The sequence below is a fragment of the Osmerus mordax genome, chromosome 26 (assembly GCF_038355195.1).
Source record: "Osmerus mordax isolate fOsmMor3 chromosome 26, fOsmMor3.pri, whole genome shotgun sequence".
NCBI classification, from domain to species: domain Eukaryota; kingdom Metazoa; phylum Chordata; class Actinopteri; order Osmeriformes; family Osmeridae; genus Osmerus; species Osmerus mordax.
Genome location: NC_090075.1, coordinates 123,449 through 147,560, shown reverse-complemented (window position 1 = coordinate 147,560; position 24,112 = coordinate 123,449). Strand labels below are relative to the sequence as shown.

At 48.1% G+C, this 24,112-nt stretch overlaps 1 protein-coding gene across 3 annotated transcripts; it reads left to right on the top strand.

Moving 5' to 3' along the window:
• The first annotated feature begins 697 nt into the window (after positions 1–697).
• arhgef18b (rho/rac guanine nucleotide exchange factor (GEF) 18b) lies at positions 698–23,869 on the top strand. 3 transcript variants are annotated; one of them, XM_067229825.1, is made up of 25 exons: positions 698–704; positions 883–1,018; positions 1,329–1,521; positions 6,274–6,341; positions 6,918–6,987; positions 8,306–8,504; positions 11,152–11,255; positions 11,619–11,759; positions 12,029–12,279; positions 12,578–12,703; positions 12,897–13,014; positions 13,302–13,559; positions 13,768–13,844; positions 13,979–14,157; positions 14,268–14,341; positions 15,328–15,513; positions 16,771–16,911; positions 17,041–17,156; positions 18,398–18,466; positions 18,606–18,653; positions 19,116–19,409; positions 19,740–19,889; positions 20,135–20,471; positions 20,996–21,121; positions 21,608–23,869. In XM_067229825.1, exons 2-25 carry the CDS (start codon positions 932–934, stop codon positions 21,784–21,786), a joined length of 3,591 nt encoding a protein of 1,196 aa, XP_067085926.1. In that variant the 5' UTR covers positions 698–704; positions 883–931; the 3' UTR covers positions 21,787–23,869. The 3 variants fall into 3 exon arrangements, with proteins under 3 accessions (XP_067085926.1, XP_067085928.1, XP_067085927.1); XM_067229827.1 differs by lacking the exons at positions 698–704; positions 883–1,018; positions 1,329–1,521 and adding an exon at positions 3,712–3,823 and having other exon boundaries at positions 6,918–6,963; XM_067229826.1 differs by lacking the exons at positions 698–704; positions 883–1,018; positions 1,329–1,521 and adding an exon at positions 3,712–3,823.
• The last annotated feature ends 243 nt before the right edge of the window (positions 23,870–24,112 follow it).

Genomic DNA, 24,112 nt, shown 5'->3' with positions numbered 1-24,112 from the left:
GCACTATAAGTGCTAAAGTGTGTGTATGTGCGTGCATGTGCGTTTATGTTTGTGTGTTCATGTGTGTTTGTGATGGCTCCACGTGTTGTGGAATGAGCATGAGGTTGCTTTACCAGTATGGTTGGCTGCTGCGCTTCTTTATAAACCTGGCTCAGCCAACTGACTCCCAGAGGGAGTCAGTTGGCTGAGCGGTGAGGGAGTCGGGCTAGTAATCCAAAGGTTGCCAGTTCGATTCCCGGTCAGGCCAACTGACGTTGTGTCCTTGGGCAAGGCACTTCACCCTACTTGCCTCGGGGGGAATGTCCCTGTACTTACTGTAAGTCGCTCTGGATAAGAGCGTCTGCTAAATGACTAAATGTAAATGTAAATGTAATAAACCTGGGAATGAGCCAGGCACCTAGTTCACAGCTTCACCACCTGGTTCACAGCTTCACCACCTGGTTCACAGCTTCACCACCTGGTTTACAACATGGCCAACTGTTTGAGAGGCTGCCTGAGATGGCCCAGTCTCAGAACCATGCCTGCACCCCCAGGGTTAGGGTCAGGGTTAGGGTCAGGGTTGGGGGTACAACTGGTCATGAATCAGACAGTGGTGTTTAGAAGATGTCTGATGTGATCTGTTCTCTCAGAGCCAAACACAGGAATACCAGATCAGAAAACAAAGATGCAAGTAATGTCACCTGGTACGAATTCCTCTCCAATGAGTAAGTAGCCATCATGAAGCAACCAATCACATCCTCAGAGTCATTAACAACTCTACATTCAAGGAAGTACCAGTTTGGTTTGATAATAAGCCTAATCCATGTGGTTTGCTTGTTGACATGGCCAGTGACATACATTACAAAATAGAAGACTATCTGTACCTTGTTGTCTTCTTCTAAGTGGTCCACCTACTGTGTCTTCTGGTGGACATGAAGAGGAGGATGAGCGCATGGAGAGGGTGGAGAAGGGGACCAAGGTGAAGCGTACACTGAGCTCTCTGAGGAGCAGAGTCACTGGCTCCTTCAACAAAGACAAGGTGAGCCCTGACCACGATCCCCCCCCCCACACACACAGTATGCAACACATGCTCACACAAATAAACACACCACAACCTTTCAATCCCATCCATCTGAGCAACATGATAGTAATTCCTTACTTTAGCTTCCTTGATGTTTATTACTTTCAGATTTCTTAAAACAGAATGTCCTTTTTCAAACTCACAATCCTCTTCATGCCCTGCTTACACTACATGATACAACTTGTATTATATCTCAGGAGTTACTTGAATTGATTAATTGATTGATTGTCTAAAACATTATTTTTGTTTGTACTTTGTTCCTTTGCAGGGTAAGAATCGAGAGAAAGAGCAACAGAGAGATAAGGAAAGAGAGAGGGAGAGAGAGAGGGAACCCAAAGAGAAAGGTTCTGTCCGTAGCAGCAGTGGTGGCCATCATCTTGTGCCTGGCTCCTTCTCCAGCTGTGCCAACTGCTCTCTGTGCAGCAAGACCCTACAGAGGAAGCATGGCCTGCAGTGCATGAGTGAGTAATCCACTGGTTCACACACATACACCTGCGCTTGTGCACACACACACACAGCTCCGCTTGCACAAAAACACTTGCACTTTCACACACCCCTCAGGGCTTCTCATCACTCATGTCTCTTTTACCACCTCCACAGAGTATGTCTGGTTGAAACAGCATTATAATGTGATTATAATACAGTGCCTTGTGATTATTTGTGAAAATTAATCACATGCAAAGTAAAACATGTGGTGACTCTGGCCACCAGCTAGCCTGCGTCTAGTGGCATCCTGCTTCCCTCTCTTATGATTCCTCCCCCTCTCCTCTGAGGAAGTGATGATGAATCTGTTGCCACTCACTTCCTGTTAACAGCATGCTGTTGTGTAAGGAGGGGCATCCGCTTTTTAGCTAAAGCTTGACCTTCAGCTAGAACCTCTCAGAACTAATCTTCAGCTGTGTCGTCCTGGTTCACATACAGAGTTGACATTCTCTTATAATGTAGCCTCTGTAGAGGTATTCCCTGGACTGATCTCACTCTAATGAGTCTGCATGGAATGTTGGAACGCTATGAATCTATGGTTCTAAAGATTCCAACTGACTCCAGCTGATCTTCTGCTTATATTCTTAAGACACCTTTTCCTCTGTCTGCTCGCGTGCGTCCTAACCTTGCTGATACATACAACTCTCCAGTTGGACCTGACAGTTATACAACTCTCCAATGCATGTGTGTGTGTACATGTGTAAGTGTGTGTGCATGTGTGTGTCTGCATGTGTGTGTGCATGCGTAGGGGTATAACTGTAATGGCCCTATGGAACTGGAGGTTTTGAGTTGGTCTGTTGTCACATGTTTGTTACATCCTCCTCTTCAGAAGGGAGTCTTCAGCGACTTGGCCTTCCCTGTAGGGTCACATGGCCTGTCGTGAGGGTGTGCCTCAGGGGGTCACATGGCCTGTCGTGAGGGTGTGCCTCAGGGGGTCACATGGCCTGTCGTGAGGGTGTGCGTCAGGGGGTCACATGGCCTGTCGTGAGGGTGTGCCTCAGGGGGTCACATGGCCTGTCGTGAGGGTGTGCCTCAGGGGGTCACATGGCCTGTCGTGAGGGTGTGCCTCAGGGGGTCACATGGCCTGTCGTGAGGGTGTGCCTCAGGGGGTCACATGGCTTGTCGTGAGGGTGTGCCTCAGGGGGTCACATGGCTTGTCGTGATCACATCTTACACTGTTCACTGTCCAAGAATGAGGAAATTACCTAGTGTTTGTATTCTCTCCTAGGGATGTGTTACACTCCCATAGAGACATGGGAGGCCATTGTTTATCTTCTGGTAAGAGTTTATGTCTACTGTAGGCTACAACTGTGTAACAGTTTCCTATCGTGCGGGCCAGAAGTAATTTTCTTATAAACCGCTGGTAATGGGATCATTAACTAACCTGTGTACGCTATTCAAGTCTTTATATTTAAGACATTTTGTGACATGTCTCTGGGTTCTAGATGTGTGTTCGAGACCTCAAAACAACTTGATAAATAGGTATAGCTCAGTGGTTTGAGCATTTCCCTGCATTTCAAGATATCCCAGGTTCACATGCCCCCCTGAGTGTTGATTTGGCCCAAAGGGTCTGCTTATTGGATATTAATCATATTTAGTTTTTTCCTTCACGAGTATTCTGATTCAAACTGCAGGACAAAACACAAGATAACCTCAGAAGAAACATTGATCCTAACATCTGACAAAGAGAATATTATGGATGACTGTTTATGTTCGTTTGCTTATGAAACAAGTGCCACTGGTCTTACAAGGCACCACACATTCAGTTACTTAGAACTGAGCTGTCTTGTGATTCTAACATTAACCAGTGACAGAAATACAACACACGCACAGGTCTCTAATCTGTAGTTTTCAATGTTAGTTATTCTGTATATGTAAATGTCTTACTAGGCTTACATTGCTTACCCTTTCTATATTAATAATTGTGTTAGTTAACTGTTTATTTTCGTCATAACCGAACACACATTGCGGTTCTTCACAACCTACACATCAAACATAAGATATGAAGTATGGTCCATCTGACCCACATATTATTGTCATGAGAAAATTAGTGAGTGGCCCTTTAATTTTGAACCCAACCCCGAGAGAATCAGCCTGGAATTAGCCTGTGGAATGCGTCGTTTGTCGTTCCCACACAATGCCTGGAGAGTGCAGGACATAACCCTAACAGAGTAAAGAGTGGGAATACCCTGGCTGTACATTTGATCATTGGAGTGCAATGACTTCAGCGTTTCTCGAAGCCAATAATATTCTCAGCCGAATACTTGTATTCCTATAACGGTAAGCATTCTAAGGATTCATTAGGAAAACCGCTACCCCGTCGTTTCTCGCACTTGTTGCAGAACAGTCACGCTAAGCAAGTGCATCATTAGCCAACTAGAGAGCTAGCCAGTGTGGGGTTCCTCGTTTAGAGCCGCTTGTCCGTGTCCACTTGTAGAGCTACATTTGGTTGGATTAGTTTGATCCCGTGCCCCACCTATACTGTACCATCCTACTTGAAAATCACACTTATTAAATGTATTAATGAACATTCAGTGTGTAAACAAAGCCTGAATCCAAACATTAAAACAGTGGACATTTTATCTAGGTATAAATCTTTCCGGACATAGGCCTGAGCACCTGACAAACAATTGTCCAGTTATTCAAACGAGTTGACCTATCTTGGCTGCAGGCTAGTCTGATGTTAGCCTATGCTAATTGTTCACTAATTGACTGAGTTTTCGAGGTTCGGTTAGCTACATATCATCAGAAGGATTGTATATAGTATGTTAATGTACTTGTGATATCTGTAACTTTGTTTATGCACAGTTGATCCAAAGTAATTTGGTTTACTTTAATTTAAAACCCGCTGGAAAATTAGCCAGATGGATAGCTTGCGGGCTACTGTACCCGGGTGATTTCTGAAAAACATAACAAGCTAGTTAGTCTAACTTGCTATCCTAACTAACTTACATTGGCTAACGTTAGCTTAGTCACTAAAATAGCTACGTGGCTAGAAAAACAATTGTGTATTGTGTAAGCTACCTGGTTAGTATTTGGTTACCATACAACGTGATTTGTTTTTCTCCTTTTCAGAATTTAGTAGCTAGCTAGCCAAAACAATGCTCCGATTCTAGACTTCACCGTTTTAGCAACAGGTGGCTGAGTGTTACAGTATGTCATTTGAATAATGTAAAACGATTGTAGCTAATCTAACAATCTGAATGATGTCAGTCTATTTTAGGTAGTGGAAAACGTTGGTTAACGTAAACCCAATGCAAAAAAAAAAAAAAAAAAAACTAGTTATTTTCCACGTTAGGGTTCGCTACTTTAGTTGGGTGTTCAGTGTCAGTCAACATACAGCCAGCAAGCAGTATGCAGTTAGCTAGTAACTTTAGGCCAAAGTGGTCAACACCATCCCAAACCCACTCTACTGACTGTGTTGCGATCTTGCTGGGTCACATGGTGCTAATTGTGCTTGGCAGGTCTGCCACTCCAGTGGCTCCCAGCCTCACTGTTAGCTCTCAGCTTGTTCACGCACCACTGCGTCCCTGCAGGGCTGGGTCAGGAGCCCACTATCCCTTAAACCAGGGTTCTCCAATCCTGGTCCTCGAGGGCCGCTGTCCTGCATGTTTTAGATGTTTCCCTGCTCTAGCACACCTGTTTCAAATGAATGGGTTGTTATCAAGCTCTGTGAAAACCGGGTAATGACCATTCATTTGAATCAGGTGTGCTGGAGCAGGGAAACATTACATTACATTTACATTTACATTTAGTCATTTAGCAGACGCTCTTATCCAGAGCGACTTACAGTAAGTACAGGGACATTCCCCCCGAGGCAAGTAGGGTGAAGTGCCTTGCCCAAGGACACAACGTCAGTTGGCCTGACCGGGAATCGAACTGGCAACCTTTGGATTACTAGCCCGACTCCCTCACCGCTCAGCCAACTGACTCCCTAACATCTAAAACATGCAAGACAGCAGGCCTCGAGGACCAGGATTGGAGAACCCTGCCTTAAACCTTTCAAACCCTAACCTAACCCTTTCAAACCCTAACCTAACCCTTTCAAACCCTAACCTAACCCTTTCAAACCCTACCCTATACCCTTTCAAACCCTAACCTAACCCTTTCAAACCCTAACCTAACCCTTTCAAACCCTACCCTATACCCTTTCAAGAAAACATCATCCGGGTATTATTTTAACACGAGTCACAACGTAATTGTAAGTCCCTCACCATGGTGGCTGGATTATGAAGTAAGGTAGAAGCTACTGCAGGAGGTATTATGGTATGTGAGAACACAGCGGCGCAGGACACAGAGAACATGGCCTGTTTCATGAACATCAACACAACCAACACACTTAGAAACACATGTGCGCCCATCAATAAAACAATTATGCTTCGTGCCAGACTACACACACATGTTGTTACTTGCCACTCAGAGAGAGGTGTGTGGCCTGGTCGGTATTGACAAGCCCCCCAGATTCAGACAGACTGAATCAGAGCGACACTAATAGCAGCATTAGTCCAGGTTGTTTGTCTGCTCTCCACCCCCTTCTAATCACTCTGTTGTTCTCCTGGCCTGGCCTGCATGGATGCACATGTGCACAGGCTCTTCCAACTGGCTTGTTTTTCTTCTTCATGTATAGGAGGTCTCAGCCTCTTTGGTTCTCTGTGTGTGTGTGTGTGTTAATGTAATGAGCATATTAACTATGCAGCAAGAGAGACCTATGTGTCTTGTCTGTGTTTCAGACTGTGCTGTGAACGTCCACAAGAGCTGCAGGACCCTACTGGCAGAGTGCAGCAACAGCAGGAGCAAGGTAAATAAGCCTGATTACAGCAGGAGCAAGGCAAACAGCCCTGCTTACAGCAGGAGCAAGGTAAATAAGCCTGGTTACAGCAGGAGCAAGGTAAACAGGCCTGCTTACAGCAGGAGCAAGGTAAACAGGCCTGCTTACAGCAGGAGCAAGGTAAACAGGCCTGCTTACAGCAGGAGCAAGGTAAACAAGCCTGCTTACAGCAGGAGCAAGGTAAACAAGCCTGCCTACAGCAGGAGCAAGGTAAACAGGCCTGCTTACAGCACGAGCAAGGTAAACAAGCCTGCCTACAGCAGGAGCAAGGTAAACAGGGCTGCCTACAGCAGGAGCAAGGTAAACAAGCCTGCTTACAGCACGAGCAAGGTAAACAAGCCTGCCTACAGCAGGAGCAAGGTAAACAGGCCTGCTTACAGCACGAGCAAGGTAAACAAGCCTGCCTACAGCAGGAGCAAGGTAAACAGGGCTGCCTAACCAGTTGCTTGGGCCTCAGCTCATGAGGGAGTTTCTGCAGCAAGTTTTTAGTAGACTTTTAATCATGCACGCATCCTAATTTTCTAAATGTTTTGTTTCTCCTTTCAGAAAGATTGTCTTCATAGGACCCCATCCTCAGCTTCACCTAACTTAGGTGAGGCTGAGCACACACACACAGGTACATGTGTGCACACATGCCCTTCCTCACATAAGCAGTGTGTGTGTGAGCGCCTGTATGTCTCACTCCATTTCCCTTAGTGTCAAATTAAAGTAGTCTCCACCCTGCAGCCCAAAGGGGCAGTAGTCTCTGGACTCCAGGTTAGTGAAATGCCCCAGTCACCTCAGCCCCACCTAGTTAAGCCCACCTTAATCAGCATCTTGAGGTGTGGAATGAGATCAGTGGTCAGCACGTCTCTGGAGGTGATCATTAGTTTAGAACTTGCACCCTGGCGTTCCCCTGGAAACCTGGTGTGTAGTCTGCTGTTCTCTTTTCTCCTAGAAGGTTCTAGAATTATCGTCTATTGGCCTTGATTGCTTGACAGATGAGTTAGCTAGTGATTTGAAGGTTAATTCTTCATACTCGGTTAAATGCCAGTAAAAAAAATCCCAACAGATATAATATGTATAACAGATGATGTAAACCCAACAAGCTTTAGAGTTAGAAAAAAAAAAATTCATCTGAAACACGGCTAGCTGAATGTAAACACAGCACCTAGAGCTACTGCTTCTGAAACACGGCTAGCTGAATGTAAACACAGCACCTAGAGCTACTGCTTCTGAGACATGGCTAACTGGCTAGCAAAGGCTAAACAGATCCTGTAGACACCTGCTGAACTACTGTCGCTGGACTCCTGGGGCCCCCTCTTCTCCTCCCCACCCCTCCCCTCCTTTCCTCCTCTCCCACTCTTCTCCTTCCTTCTCCCCTCCCCTCCCCTCCTGTCTGCACTTCTAGAAACCTGCAGGGATGCTCTGATGGACATCTGTGGCCTCCTCTCTTTCTCTGTCTTCTTCCTCCTGTCTCTTTCTTTTCCTCCTCTCCCTGTTCCTCTCTTTCCCTCCCATCCTCAGTTCTCTGACCAATAATCAACCTGTTGTTACTGTGCCAGCTGCTTGAGGGAGGAGGCTTGGGATGAGGGATGGACTAAGAGGGGGGGAGTCTGTGGAAGCTTCCAGAAGAAGTGGCTGGATAGTATATAAACTGGCAGCCGCCCTTCAGTCGGTTAGTTTCCTTCTTCCATGGAGCATGGAGTTAGCGGTTAGCACGGGTGCTCACAAGGGGAAGGGGGGCAGGGGAGCCCGCCACAGGGGTTTCCATCCTCCATCCTCCTCCTGGGGAGTGTCTGGGCGTGTGGGCGTGCGTTTTCTGATGCACCGCGATCTACTCACCTGTCGCTTACTAGGATTGCTGCCTCGGTCCTGGCTGCAGCACTGCTACAGGCGGGGCTCTGACCCACACTCATCCTCTTCCTGCTCACTCCTGTCTCGTCTCCCCTCAGCCCTAAGGGACCGGCACCAGCGGCCCCCGCACAGCCTCGCCGCCCCTCCCCAGGAGCCTGATGGCTGGCAGCGTGCCCCAGGCATGACCCTCACGCCGCCAGCTCCCAGCGCTCATTCTGTCGGTTTAGCCAACTCCAGCAGCGACGCTCAGGCCTTCCCCGGCCTCAGCTTCAGGCCCAGCTACACCCACAGCTCAGGGTCAGTACCTGCCGTATCCTCCCTCTTTCTCTCTCTCTCTCCCCCTGCCCTCCTCCCTCTTTCTCTCTCTCTCTCCCCCTGCCCTCCTCCCTCTTTCTCTCTCTCTCTCCCCCTGCCCTCCTCCCTCTTTCTCTCTCTCTCTCCCCCTGCCCTCCTCCCTCTTTCTCTCTCTCTCTCCCCCTGCCTTCCTCCCTCTTTCTCTCTCTCTCTCCCCCTGCCCTCCTCCCTCTTTCTCTCTCTCCCCCTGCCCTCCTCCCTCTTTCTCTCTCTCTCCCCCCCTGCCCTCCTCCCTCTTTCTCTCTCTCTCCCCCTGCCCTCCTCCCTCTTTCTCTCTCCCCCTGCCCTCTTCCCTCTTTCTCTCTCTCTAACCCTGCCTTCCTCCCTCTTTCTCTCTCTCTCCCCCTGTCCTCCTCCCTCTTTCTCTCTCTCTCCCCCTGCCCTCCTCCCTCTCTCTCTCCCCCTGCCCTCCTCCCTCTCTCTCTCTCTCTCCCCCTGCCCTCCTCCCTCTCTCTCTCTCTCTCCCCCTGCCCTCCTCCCTCTTTCTCTCTCTCCCCCTGCCCTCCTCCCTCTCTCTCGCTCCCCCTGCCCTCCTCCCTCTTTCTCTCTCTCTCTCCCCCTGCCCTCCTCCCTCTTTCTCTCTCTCTCCCCCCCTGCCCTCCTCCCTCTTTCTCTCTCTCTCCCCCTGCCCTCCTCCCTCTTTCTCTGTCCCCCTGCCCTCTTCCCTCTTTCTCTCTCTCTAACCCTGCCTTCCTCCCTCTTTCTCTCTCTCTCCCCTGCCCTCCTCCCTCTCTCTCTCCCCCTGCCCTCCTCCCTCTCTCTCTCTCTCTCTCTCCCCCTGCCCTCCTCCCTCTCTCTCTCTCTCTCCCCCTGCCCTCCTCCCTCTTTCTCTCTCTCCCCCTGCCCTCCTCCCTCTCTCTCGCTCCCCCTGCCCTCCTCCCTCTCTCTCGCTCCCCCTGCCCTCCTCCCTCTTTCTCTCTCTCTCTCCCCCTGCCCTCCTCCCTCTTTCTCTCTCTCTCCCCCTGCCCTCCTCCCTCTCTCTCTCTCCCCCTGCCCTCCTCCCTCTCTCTCTCTCTCTCTCTCTCTCCCGGGTTCCCTTCCTTGTTCCTTGCCTCTCCTGCTTCCTTCTCTCCCAGCCTAACCCTCCCAATTGAATGGGAAAATGTGTCCAAACTTTTGACGGGTACTGTATGTTAGAACATATGTGTGACCAGGCCGTTCTAGTTCTCTAATTCTCAACTGGTGTATGGATCCCTATAGTGTGGTGTGGGTTAGAGTCAGTGTGGTGCGGGTTAGAGTCAGTGTGGTGTGGGTTAGAGTCAGTGTGGTGTGGGTTAGAGTCAGTGTGGTGTGGGTTAGAGTCAGTGTGGTGTGGGTTAGAGTCAGTGTGGTGTGGGTTAGAGTCAGTGTGGTGTGGGTTAGAGTCAGTGTGGTGTGGGTTAGAGTCAGTGTGGTGTGGGTTAGAGTCAGTGTGGTGTGGGTTTGGGATCAGACATCCTGTCAGGTCTCTGCAGCTCCCCAGAGTGTCTCTGCTTTCTGCTTCTTGTCATGACAGTCTCAGCGTGGTGGATGCTGTCCTAGATACCTCAACAGATGTGGATGTATTTACCGTCACAACTATTCCTGGCTCCTCATCCCTGCTGATGCACATCTACTACTGTGGATGGACCAGTTATTTATAGCCGACTTGACAGCTTTTTCATGTCTTTGAATTCCGTCTAGCTAATCTGTTCTCTTGGGCTGTCTCACTGCTGTCACATCATTCTGCTGAAAAGGTAGAACAAGAGAGGTACTGTGGAGAAAGAGGTAGAAGTAGTGAGAGGTAGAATGAGTGTGAGGTAGAGAGAGACGGTCATTGAGGAAGCTGGGAGAGCTCACTGTGTTCTCAGCCTGGAGCGAGGCTCATCTGGCAGTGCCATCATGTAACCCTAACCTCGTCTATCCCTAACCCAGTGCCATCATGTAACCCTAACCTCGTCTATCCCTAACCCAGTGCCATCATGTAACCCTAACCTCGTCTATCCCTAACCCAGTGCCATCATGTAACCCTAACCTCGTCTATCCCTAACCCAGTGCCATCATGTAACCCTAACCTCGTCTATCCCTAACCCAGTGCCATCATGTAACCCTAACCTCGTCTATCCCTAACCCAGTGCCATCATGTAACCCTAACCTCGTCTATCCCTAACCCAGTGCCATCATGTAACCCTAACCTCGTCTATCCCTAACCCAGTGCCATCATGTAACCCTAACCTCGTCTATCCCTAACCCAGTGCCATCATGTAACCCTAACCTCGTCTATCCCTAACCCAGTGCCATCATGTAACCCTAACCTCGTCTATCCCTAACCCAGTGCCATCATGTAACCCTAACCTCGTCTATCCCTAACCCAGTGCCATCATGTAACCCTAACCTCGTCTATCCCTAACCCAGTGCCATCATGTAACCCTAACCTCGTCTATCCCTAACCCAGTGCCATCATGTAACCCTAACCTCGTCTATCCCTAACCCAGTGCCATCATGTAACCCTAACCTCGTCTATCCCTAACCCAGTGCCATCATGTAACCCTAACCTCGTCTATCCCTAACCCAGTGCCATCATGTATGCCAGTTTAGACCTAACCCTAACCCTGTGGTTCTCTGCTTTCAGATCCCTGCCAGGGGATATGGACGAGACTGACGTCTTCCGCCTCAAACGCAGCGACGACGCCGTCTCCCTCGCCCCCTCCACCACAGACTCCACCATCGTAGAGGGTGAGTGCCTTATCACATGGTCACACACTCCTGGAGGACATGAGTGTCTACCATTAGGAGTGCTTATACATGTATACTGTAGTTGTAGCTGTGACTGGTTTAATCTGGCTTTAGTAAGCCACACTGGAGACAGTTAGTTTATGCCCAATAGACACCGTGGTAGTTTACTTCTCCTATGGAGACAGGCTTACCCCTGCTAGGAGACAGGCTTAATTTACCCCTGCTAGGAGACAGGCTTTAGTGTTGGACTGTTGTAGAGAGTGCGTGTGCAAAGGGAGTGGGATGCTATGACTTCAGACACCATTTACCTCTACTTTGTATGACCCTGGTCACCTGGTGATGACCTGCGTGTTGTTGCCTTAGATGCGTACTTCTCGGCCGTGCGTGCAGACCTGGAGACTGATGCTCAGGACCTGGGGGAGGAGTCATGGAGCCAGGCAGTGGACCAGACCTTTGTTAAGAAGCATTCCAAGGAGATGGTGAAGAGACAGGACGTCATCTATGGTCAGTTACTGTCTGTCAGACTCACCTGGTTCAAAACGGGACTTTATATTTGTTGTTAATTTGCAATAACAGTGTACTATGTTTTTAGTTCTGTAGAATACGTAATTACTGTGGACTATAATAGCTAAAACTTCTACCATGAAAAGAGATTTCGAGCAAAGCCTGACTGTCTTTGTGTTTCTGTGTGTATATGTTTGTGTCCATGCGTGTGTGTCTGCATGTGTGTGCGTGCGTGTGTCCCTCCGTGTGTGTGCTGTGTGTGAGAACAGAGCTGATGCAGACGGAGATGCATCATGTGCGGACCCTTAAGATCATGCAGTGTGTGTATGTGAGGGAGCTGAGGGACAGCCTGCAGATGGAGGAGCGCCGGCTGGACTGTCTGTTCCCCCGCCTGGAGAACCTTCTAGAACTCCACACACACTTCCTGTTCCGCCTCAGAGAACGCCGGCGGAACTCCTTGGAGCCTGGCAGCGACAGGAACTACTGCATCCAGAGGCTGGCTGACGTCCTTGTCTCACAGGTAGGACAGGACAAACACCCTACATTCATACACAGAGACATACAAATTCTTATTTTTATATATATATTTTGTATTTTACATATTAAAATTGTTAATTCTTTTTAATTGTTTAGTTCTTAGGATTAATTAGACTACTGTACTACTTTACTTTAAGATCCGTATATATTTGTTAGCACCTTCCTGCCACAGTAAATTCTGTGTTTGTGTAAACCTACATGGCGATTAAAACCAGATTCTGATTCTGAAACATGCATAACTTGCTATTCCCTCATCTCTGGCTGTGATGTGTCCTGGTCAGTTCTCGGGTGAGGTTGGGATCCGCATGAAGGAGAGCTATGGAGACTTCTGCAGCCACCACACTGAGGCGGTCAGCTACTACAAAGAACAGCTGCAGAACAACAAGAAGTTCCAGACCCTTGTGCGGGTAAGACAACCCAGAACATTCCAGAACCCTTTCACCAGGTTGCACATCCTTGTTCCTGGAGAGCTACTTTCCTGTAAGCCCTAATTGACTAGTCCCAGATGGTGTTAACTGTGCAGAGTCAGGGTGGAGAGGTCGTGTGGTCTCACATTTAATGAATGGATGATTATACCTCACTTTTTTATTCTCCTCCCAGAAAATCAACAACTTGTCTATTGTACGGAGGTTAGGGGTGACTGAGTGCATTCTGCTAGTCACCCAGCGCATAACCAAGTACCCTGTCCTGGTGGAACGCATCCTGCACAACACTGAGGGTAGGGAGTTCTAACCTTAACCCTGAACTCTAGCTCACTAACCTTAACCCTAGCCCATTAACCTGAACTCTAACTCACTAACCTTAACCCTGAACCCTAGCTCACTAGCCCATTAACCTTAAGCTTAGCTCACTAACCTTAACCATAGCTCTCTATCCGAAACCCTAGCTCACTACCCTTAATCCTATCTCACTACCCTTAATCCTATCTCACTACCCTTAGTCCTAGCTCAATAACCCTAACCTATAGACCTAGTTTTTAAGTCATGGAAAGTGTGGTGTGTCCAGTGGGTACGGAGGAGCATGAGGAGCTGGCGCGGGCGCTGGCTATGATCAAGGGCGTCATCGTCCAGGTGGATGCGTTGGTCAGCCTCCATGAGAAGGCCATGCGCCTCCGCGATATAGCCAACAAGATGGAGCCTAAGTCCCTGGGCAAGATCAAAGATGGCCGCGTGTTCAGGAGGGAAGACCTGCTGGCTCAGGGACGTCGCAAACTTCTGCATGAGGGCACCGTCACCTGGAAGGCCGCCTCCGGCAGACTCAAAGGTCTGTCTGGGACGAGTGTGTGTGTGGCTCTGACAGGGCTGGCACCCCTGTGTGTGTGTGTGTGTGTGTGTGTGTGTGAGTGGGCTGGAAGTCCTGTGTGTGTGTGTGTGTGTGTGTGTGAGTGTGTGAGTGGGCTGGAAGTCCTGTGTGTGTGTGTGTGTACCTCTGAGAGGGCTGGCAGCACTGTGCTAACACTGGTCTTCTCCAGACATGGTGGCTGTGCTGCTGTCAGATGTTCTGCTGCTGCTGCAGGACAAAGACCAGAGATACGTCTTCTCGACTGTGGTGAGTCCACACACACCCTTATCCACCAGACAGGTTAGACAGTACCTTACTGGGTTAGGGTTAGTACCCTACCCTAGTGTACTTGCTCAGGACCCTACCAGGCCCTAGTGTACTATCTCCAGTGTTTTCCCCAGGACAACAAGCCGTCGGTGATCTCGCTGCAGAAGCTAATTGTCAGGGAGGTGGCCCACGAGGAGAAGGCCATGTTCCTCATCTGCGCCTCGTCCAATGAGCCAGAGATGTATGAGATCCACACCGCCTCCAAGGAGGAGCGCAACGCCTGGATGACCCACATCCGGCAGGCTGTGGAGAGGTACAAAGGGAGGGATGTGTGTGCGTGTGTCAGAGTGTGTGTGAGTCTACAGGTGCATATGTGCACACACATTCAGCCCTTCACACACACCCCCCCCTCTCTCTGTCCAGCTGCCCCCCTTCAGAGGAGAGACTCTTCAGCGAGGAAGAGGAGGCCAGAGCTGCCAGGTTCAAAGACTTCCAAGGTAAACAACATCTACACACCTCTCAACCTTATTTGTACCATGGACCGGTTTCATATTTCCCCTAACTAGGCTTGTAAAAAAGCAGATGCTCGGATACTAAACAAGACTAAAATCTGATTAGATACTCAGACAACGGTATCGATACCAAAAATGCCGTCTTCGCCTCCTCCAGTTGACACACAACTTCACACACAGCGCCGCTGCAGAGAGGCATGCACAGCCTATGGCGTCAGATTTATGTCAAAAGTAGCAAAACCATGCGCAGATATGAACTTTTAACTCGTACAATATAAGTAGTCGCTCACAAATTCAACAACCGAGAGATGTAGCTGACACGCCTTCATACGTTAAATCTGCTCACACAGTGAAATTCTGCTTGTGTGCAATGGGGTTCTGCTCGCGTGCAGTGGGGTGTTCTGCTCGCGTGCAGTGGGGTTCTGCTCGCGTGCAGTGGGTTTTAAAGCTACTGCTTTTTAAAATATATATGAAAAAAAAAGTTCTACTTTAGTTATGTTACAGTCTTCTTTTTTTACTATGTTATGGAGTCAGGTGGCTGAGCGGTTAGGGAATCGGGCTAGTAATCTGAAGGTTGCCAGTTCGATATGGGCCGTGTCAAATGATGTTGTGTCCTTGGGCAAGGCACTTCACCCTACTTGCCTCAGGGGGAATGTCCCTGTACTTACTGTAAGTCGCTCTGGATAAGAGCGCCTGCTAAATGACTAAAAGTAAATGTAATGTTAGACAACTTCAAAGATTTTTTATTTTCCCCGTGTTTCCTGGGTATCGAGTTTGAAATTCTAGTATTGTGACACCCCTAACCATGTGTTCTCTTGATTTCCCTCCATCTGTCCATGTCTCCATATCTTCATCATTCTGTCCCTGCATCCCTATATCTCTTTCTCCGTCCATCTCTCGATCCACCTCTCCCTGTCTTCATCTCTCCATCCCTCTCCCCATCCATGTCTCTGTCCTCCCCTCCCTCCCAGTGCGTCTCAGCCAGAAAGACCACCAGATAGCACAGGGCCTGAGGGAGAAGCTGCAGCTGTTTGCAGACATGGTGGAGTGTGTGTCGTCTCTGGAGGACCCGGGGTCTCGCTCCCGGCTGCTGCTCCGAGGAGACGCCTCTGACCTCCAGCAGGGGGAGCAGCTTCTGCAGGGCGCCATCCATGAAGGTAGGGGGGCGCACTCTAGGGGTGGATAAATCATCCTCAAAAACGATAATACATTTATGAGACTTATTCTCCTTTCTACATATCATTTTACGTGGTTGACGCATGTTTCCGGCCCTCCCTATATGATGCTGTACTAGGTAGAAAATTCCTACTACTGGACCACACACAGCTAGCTAGTTAACTGTTGCCGGCTGTTGTCGTACAATAGTCCTTCGCTCCATGCTGGGTGGAGTAACTACTAACTATTGTTTGGGATTGCTAACCAGAATGAAGGGGAGCCCAATTCCATTTTACAGAGTCTTAGAGCTATGCTAGCAGTACCTTTCACTAAAAACTGACAAGATACAGGGTGTTGATATCACAGAAAACATATATATATATATATATATATAATATGTTAGCATCTTGGCCTGTGCCTGTAGTGTTTTATTCTGGAGTCAATCGTTTAGCAGTTTTAGCTAGGCTAGCTGTCTCCCGAAAGCGAACTAGCTGCTGAACTGAACCAGACTTTTACTGTAGATAAACGCGTGCAGGTTTGTGACTTTGTGATGTAAGCGACATTTGTGACTGGCTAGCTAGCTAGTGTTAGTGGAACTTTTCACCACAAAAAGTTAATATTTCATAAAAAGTCTTGGGTTGCCACCTTTAAATGTGGCAAAATAAAGGACAATTCCGAGTGCGTGTGGAAACAATTGTGTTTCCATGGCTTTGTTAGGGACAGGGTCGCTGTCTCCTTGGTAACGACATGAAGTGGGTCGCTCACTACAAAAGTCTATGCCCTGGCCAGTATGTAGGCCTATTATTTGCAATGAAGTTGTCGCTAATTGCAAGTAATATATAATCGAATAGTTATTAGATGGAACCCGAGACAAAGCATGGTACTCTTTCTGTTCCAACTTCAGTCAGAAGTTTTCCTCATTCACCTCGAAATAAAACATTGATGCAAACCCTAAGCAACGGAACTTTTCAGAGAGTATTTTCATAACAACGCTTCCGGGAACGAGACGCACATTGACAGCTTTCATGTTTACGTAGTGCAAAAACTGAGTGACGTGTTAGGATGTGTATTATTATAATAATAATAATAAATACAAATGTGGGAATGGTAGTTTGCATTGCTAATAGCAAGCACACCTAATTACTACTAGACATGCACACACCTATCTCATATGACACACACATTTCACATGTGTATATACAGATATATTCACCTACATAAGCTACCACCCACTTAATTTCTCTCCTTCTCCAATCCAGTGGAGATGCTACAGAAGCTGCTGCTGTCAGGGGGGAGGGAGGCAGCCGTGTGGCCCTGTGAGGGTCCAGGTTCTGGTGCTCTGCCCAGGAGAGCAGACACCTTCGGAGGTTACGACAGCACGCCCACCCTCCTCAGCAAGAGTGAGTCCTCCACCGGCCCGGCAACCCTGTCTGGTCCCCTGTTGTCACTGATAAGGAGCACAGCATACCTTATGATTCCATAATGGGAAAACGCTGAAGGTTGTCATGCTGTGTGTGTGTGTGTGTCAGACGGAAGTGTGAAGAAGAACAGTTCAGGAGAGGTGCGGTGCAGAGAGCGGAGCCAGAGGGCCAGCTCTGACCCACAGCTGAAGGATGTCTGTGCCGACCAGACCCTGGAGAAGACGGTAACTCACACCACACACACACACACACCTACCCCCCCTTCCAAACACACACACCTACCTACTACACACACACACCTACCCCCACTCACACACACCTACCCCCCACACACCTACCTACTACACACACACACCTACCCCACTCACACACACCTACCCCACTCACACACGCTACCCTACCCCCCCCACACACACACACCTATCTCACACACACACCTACCCCCAACACACACACACCTATCTCACACACACAGACACACACACACCTATCTCACACACACACCTACCCCCCACATACACACACCTACCCCCCCCCACACACACACACCTACCCCACGCACACACACCAACCCCACACACACACCTACCCCACTCACACACGCTACCCCCCCCCCCACACACACACACCTGTCTCACACACACACCTACCCCCAACACGCACACACCTATCTCACACACACACACACCTATCTCACACACACACCTACCCCCCACTCACACACACCTACCCCCCCCCCCCCACACACACACACACACCTACATTACCAAAAGAGTAATGAGTCATTAGGTCACACAAAACATCCTGCTCTACTTCAGACACACACAGAAAGACCCCTGCCCATAACCCTAACTCTCATGTCTAGACCTTTAGATCCATCCCATGTCCGTATGGAACCGTAGAGCTGTCCTCTGGTAGAGCTTGTTTGGGTGACAGATTTCACCAACAGATCACACCTTAAAACTAATTGTTACCCATTTTATTAGCTTATAAAACTTCAGGGAACTATTACATTTATTTTCCATTATTTGTTCATTTGTTGCTTGTTGTGGTTAAAATTTACTTTAAGTTTTACAAAATGTTTACAGAATGCTGCTGGATGTTTCCTGCACTTTTTATGTTGTTGTTATTATTATTAATATTAATGTTGTTATTATTAACAGTTCTCAGAATTAAAGATATGGTTAAAAGAATTTAAAGAGAGTCTTTGTCAGAGGCCTTTTTATTCTTAATTTTGACATTAATTTTCATTTTTACACTAGACATATATATCAGTTCAAAATATCGGTTATCGGTCTACTTGATTTGTAATTACCGGTATAGGTCCTGAAAAACGCATATCGGTCAAACCCTAACCTTGACCACCCTACAGAGGAGCACCTGGACCCCCTAACCTAACCCTAACCACACCACTGCTACTGGGACCTGATACCTCAGCCTGACCCTTGACCTTGTATTTCCACAGGATGAAGAGCCGTCCTCTTCACCTCCCAGCTGGAGCCCCATCTGGTTCAGCAGCTTCCCCGAGGCAGAGGTAGGGGTGCTGTGACCTCTAACCCTCAGATCAGTCTCAACACACACACATATGATTGTCTGTCTTAGCTGTATGTAAACTCTGGTATGTCTCTGTCCCCCTGCCTCTCTGCCCCCCCCCCCCCCCCCCCCCTCTGTAGTTCTTTGACAGAGTGCGGATGCTATCTCAAAAACTCTATAGTCTGCAGGTAAGACCTCTCACAGCAGGGCCAGGCTATAGTCTGCAGGTAAGACCTCTCACAGCAGGGCCAGGCTATAGTCTGCAGGTAAGACCTCTCACAGCAGGGTTAGGGTTAGGAACTACACTGTCCACTCAACTCTTACTTTCTTATGTCTCTCGGTGTGTTTATGTCTCTCTTTTCTCAAGCCATTACATTTTTTATTAGGTAGTTCATGTAGTAAAAAGCTGGATGTCTAGATGGTCTGGCCAGCCTAATCTGTTGCAAGCTGCAAGGCATGGGTATATGCATGGATATGTGCATGGGTATGGGAATGTGCATGGGTACGTACCAGTATGGGTATGTTTACTGATGACTGAAGTTGTAACTAAAATGCCTTATGATTTTGCTGCAAACCTGTTTCCCCACATGGAAAAATACAGGATCTACCTTTCTCTCTCTCTCTTACTCCACCTCACGCCCCTCCCCCAGGCCATCATCTGTCAGCAGGACAGCCACATTGAGCTACAGCGTGCCTCCCTCACCGAGCGGGCCTCCTTTCCGGGCCGTCACCGTGGCAATGTGCTGCTAGAGCAAGAGAAGGCTCGGGCGCTGGCACTGCAGAAGGAGGAGCTGGCCAGCTTCCACAAGCTGCAGGCCCAGCAGCGCCAGGAGCAGGCGCGCTGGCAGAGAGAGAGAGAGAGGCACCGGCTGCAGGCCGACACTGCGGAGACACGCCTCCGGCAGAGAGAGGACGAGTGCCGCAGGATGGAGGTGAGGGTGAGGGTGAGGGTGAGGGTGAGGGCATCTTCGTCATCATAATCACCACCATCACTGTCATAATCACTGTCACCAGATTAAACTTTGTCATTGAACAGCACAAGCACAGTACAATGAAATACAGTTTGCATCTAACCAGAAGTGCAAAAAATTGAAAAGATCACTATCATCATCACTGTCATCAGTCAGAGTTAGTCAGACATGTAATTATCCATCACATAGCACTCTCATCATCATCATCAATGATGAGAAAATAATTGTATTGTACTGGTGTAGTTGTTTGATATAGTTATGGTACTGGCTAGCTATAGCTGCTGTCGCGTGTGTGTGCTACAGGAGCGCCTGGCTGAGGAGAGAGAGGAGCTGGAGAGACAGAGAGAGACCTACCAGCAGGATCTGGAGAGGCTGAGGGAGTCCACCCGGGCGGTGGAGAGAGAGAAGGAGAAGCTGGAGCATCAGAGGAAGATCAAGAGGAAGACTATTGAGGTAGATGATGATGACCTCCCCTTCTCTTCCTCTCTTATCATCACTCTAGATGGAATGGCAGAAGGCTGAATGGGTTTGTGTTAGGGTTACGTTACTGAGTTCCTACGCTGCTCTGTTGACTCTCTTTTCTTCCCTGACCTACATGGGCACATCCTAGCCTACTACATAGGGTTAAACTTAACCCCTAGCCTAGCCTAGCCTCCCTACTTCTCACCGTGTCTCACAGTGCCCTCTCCCCCCACTAGGTGGCGCCTCTCTCTGGCAGCCTGAACGGGGACCTCCTGCTGGGACTGGGGGCCAGTCCTGGTGGAGGGGTGCTGGTGTCTGATCTGTCCCTCCCCCAGAAGCCCCACATCCAGCGTTCCAGCCTATCGGTGTCCCCAGCCGACTACCCCGAGGCGCTGCGGCGCGAGAGCACCCCCCTGGCGGTGAAGACGGAGGTGCCGCTGCACCTGGTCAGCACCACCAACCAGCAGCACAAACAGCTGGGCGTGCAACAGCAGATCCCCACCAAGCTGGCCCTCATCCGGGGGAAGGACAAGCCCAGCAAGGGCAAGGCCTCACACCGCACAGACAGCACAGGTGAGACTGGTGATCACAAGGCCTCACACCGCACAGACAGCACTGGTGAGACTGGTGATCACAAGGCCTCACACCGCACAGACAGCACAGGTGAGACTGGTGATCACAAGGCCTCACACCGCACAGACAGCACAGGTGAGACTGGTGATCACAAGGCCTCACACCGCACAGACAGCCTTGGTGAGACTGGTGATCACAAGGCCTCACACCGCACAGACAGCACTGGTGAGACTGGTGATCACAAGGCCTCACACCGCACAGACAGCACTGGTGAGACTGGTGATCACAAGGCCTCACACCGCACAGACAGCACTGGTGAGACTGTGATCACAGCTGCATACACACTCTTCTGCTGTCACACACACTCCATCTCACGCACTTCAGACAGTACTGGACTGGCCTGTGTGTTTTATCAGCAGCACAAACACACACTTCCTCATGCATACACTCTGTTTATCATTCTTTCTTTTTGTCTTCTCTTTCTCTCCCTCTGTCTCTCCCCTCTTTCTGTCTCTCTGACTCAGCTTCAGTGGATATGAAGCAGATTCTGCCCCTGAAGCTGTCCTCCAGAGAAGACTCTCCTCACCAGAGAACCCGTTGCGCCGTCAGTCCCAGCCAGCAGCTCCCCCTCGCCCACTCCTTCCACATGGGTGAGGCATCATACACACACTCACATGCACACACTCATCCCTCCCACACACACACCTACCCCCCCCACACACACACACTCACCCCTTTACCACTCCTCATCCCTTCACAGGGTTAGTAGCCCAAATACACACTCAAACTCTGCTCCTCCTTCTGGTGCAAAGCCCGCCTCTACTCCCTACCTCTCCCCTGTTCAAGCTCTTAAACCCTGCCATACATCACTCTAATGTGTACCCTTGCTGGCTCCGCTGTTTGAACGCCATAACAATATGGTTTAGCAACGCAGATTGTGTTATTTCTTGTTTGTTCACATGCTTTAACATATCTGCCAGCAGTTTATTTTAATCTGACAAGGCAGCTCTTTTCCTATAAGTGGAGCAGTGAGCTTTATCTCATATTCCTCCATAACCTGGCCAACTGATTGATGGGCTGAATGACTGATTGATTTGTTGACTGATTGTCTGACTGACTGAATGTGTCTTCCCCAGATCTTGTCAGCCCTCCAGACAGTGGACCAGATCCCCAGCCCCCCGACTCCTGCCAGCCTGCCAGCCTCATTCAATCCCCTATGCAGCTCACCCCCCAGCCCCCCTCCCTGAGCACCAGCCTGCCCTCCCCCTACAAGATCACAGAGGACCTTGGCAAGGAGGACGTCATCTTCTTTTGAAGACCCGGAAAGGAGCCGGAACACTGGCCACGTTCATGATTTTCTTCCAAATTATGTCATTCCTGTCCTTAAAAGACTCAGAGGAATCTATTTTTACCTGGGAAACAAAAAAAGTTCAATGAAGTTTCTTCTTTTGTTTTAATTGAACTACAATGAACTAGTTTATATGGAATGATGAGAGACAACTGAAGAGTTAACCTTGGAAGGTTGCTGTCTCATCACTCGTGAAGTGAAAATCCCTCACCACCCAAAGACTTAAATCCTGTGAGAGGAGTTAAAGATCTTATAGGACCTGGGCAGTCATGACCATCGTCATGTGAATAAGGACCTAAGAACCCTAGAGAACTAACCCTAACCATGGTAGTTTAGAGTTTCACTGCTGGAACTTGGAGACTGCAGAACATGACAGAACAACCACAGGAAGTTATTAGCACAGGACTTTCTGACAGTGTGTGTGTGTGAGATGCAGTCTACACACTCCCTTACAGGCAAACCTACATACTCAAATTGATGTTTTTCAGGGGGAGTTGACTTGTAGATAACTTCTCTGTAATGGATAATTTAAATGTTTGGTTTTATGTGTTCTTAATAATGTAATTATTACACAAGACACTGAAGTGAAGCAATCATCCACTGTCTGTTCCAGATACAAGGAGATTTTATCTCATCTTTTTTGTTTGTTTTTTACCAAATCTCAACTTTTTATTCACACCAACATTTGATTGAGAAATCCACATGTGGTTATGTGTTGTATTGACCACCATTTCCAAAAAAATTTTTTTTGTCAGTTTCTCAAACAAACTATTGAGGGTTTGTTGATGAAAATAACGTATCACAGCCTATCCTTAATGATAAACATTTATTTTCAATAGAGAAGATTTGACCTGAAGTCACACATGGAAACATGAGAAGAGACCTGAGGAATCCAGTATGTTACAAAAAGAAGACACATTTATTAGTGACACGATGTGGCATGAGAGATTGGCGAGCTCAGAACAAACGTGGGTCCTCCTGCCTTTCCTCCAGGGGCAGCCAGGGTTTGTTCAAATTTGAGTAACTGTGTGTCTGACGGGATTTCAGTTTGTGACTCAAAGCTTTGACTGATCCTCAGTAATGTCAGGTGTTGTGTTAGCCCCTGACATGTTGTTAGTATGTCTTAATGGTGACATATTGGCACATAGCATGTCCTTAGCATTTCTTAATGGCGAGGTGTTGGCACATGGTTTGGGTGGGTTAGGCTTAACCCTAAATGTGTTGTTAGCATGTCTTAATGCTAAGGTAATTTGTGTCCTTGCTAAACAGACAGCTGTCAGGAAGGAAAGATATCTGTAGATGTCATACAGAGCCCTGCCCTCATAAAGTGAAACAATATGTAAATATGGCTTGTGTAGGTACACATGCCTTGGGGTTTCTGCCTGTCAAAGGGCTGTCCCTTTCCACATTTTGGATTTTTGTCCAAATATAAATTTGGTATGTGAGCTTTTATCACTAGTTGGTGTGAGCAAACACATTTCTTGTTGACATAATGTTTATGTATATATTGTATGTATGTATGTGATGTCATCAGTACGCGCCAACAGTTGCACACGTATGTAAGACAATGGATCTGATTTATGTAGTCTACATGAAGACAATGTAGGTCAGACAATACAAAATGTGTGCCTAGTCTATATGTCTATACACATTTAGATAAAAATTATTTCAGACTTTAGGTACAAAATATTTAATTTCTTAACCTGTGTTTTTGTAAATCATCATGATGATGATGGCAAGGTGCACTTTTACTTTGGGACCTGTGATTCTTTTGTGTGTGTGTTTCATCAGCAGTATGTAGCAGCACTTACTCCTCCAGCTTGTTTGTTTTATCTGGGTTAGGTTGGTCAACCAAAGAGGCAATTGGAGTACATTAGTGATAATGTCAATACGTTCATTTCAACAACAGTTTTATACATGAGGAGGCTGATGGTACAAATTGTCTTAAATATCCTTGTGCTCTACTGAAATGCTGTCTTTGTTAATGTCTTGCTCAAACATGAGAGGAGTGTTTTTGTGCGTATGCAGAAGATTGTATGTTTCATGTTGAAGGTTGAAATGACTAAATGTAATGTAGGTTGTTTGTTACTGTCGTGTTACTATTGTCTTAATGTGTAGTTGTATGAACATACTCCTTCACTCTCATCTATGAAGAAGCAACATAATCTTGTGTTTACATTGCCAATTCCACTTGTCACTTTGGATAGAGAAGTATACTTGAAGGGGAATATGCATGTTTCACAATGCGAAAACTGTTGTCTGTCTTATATCCAGCTTTCTAATGAAGTTAATA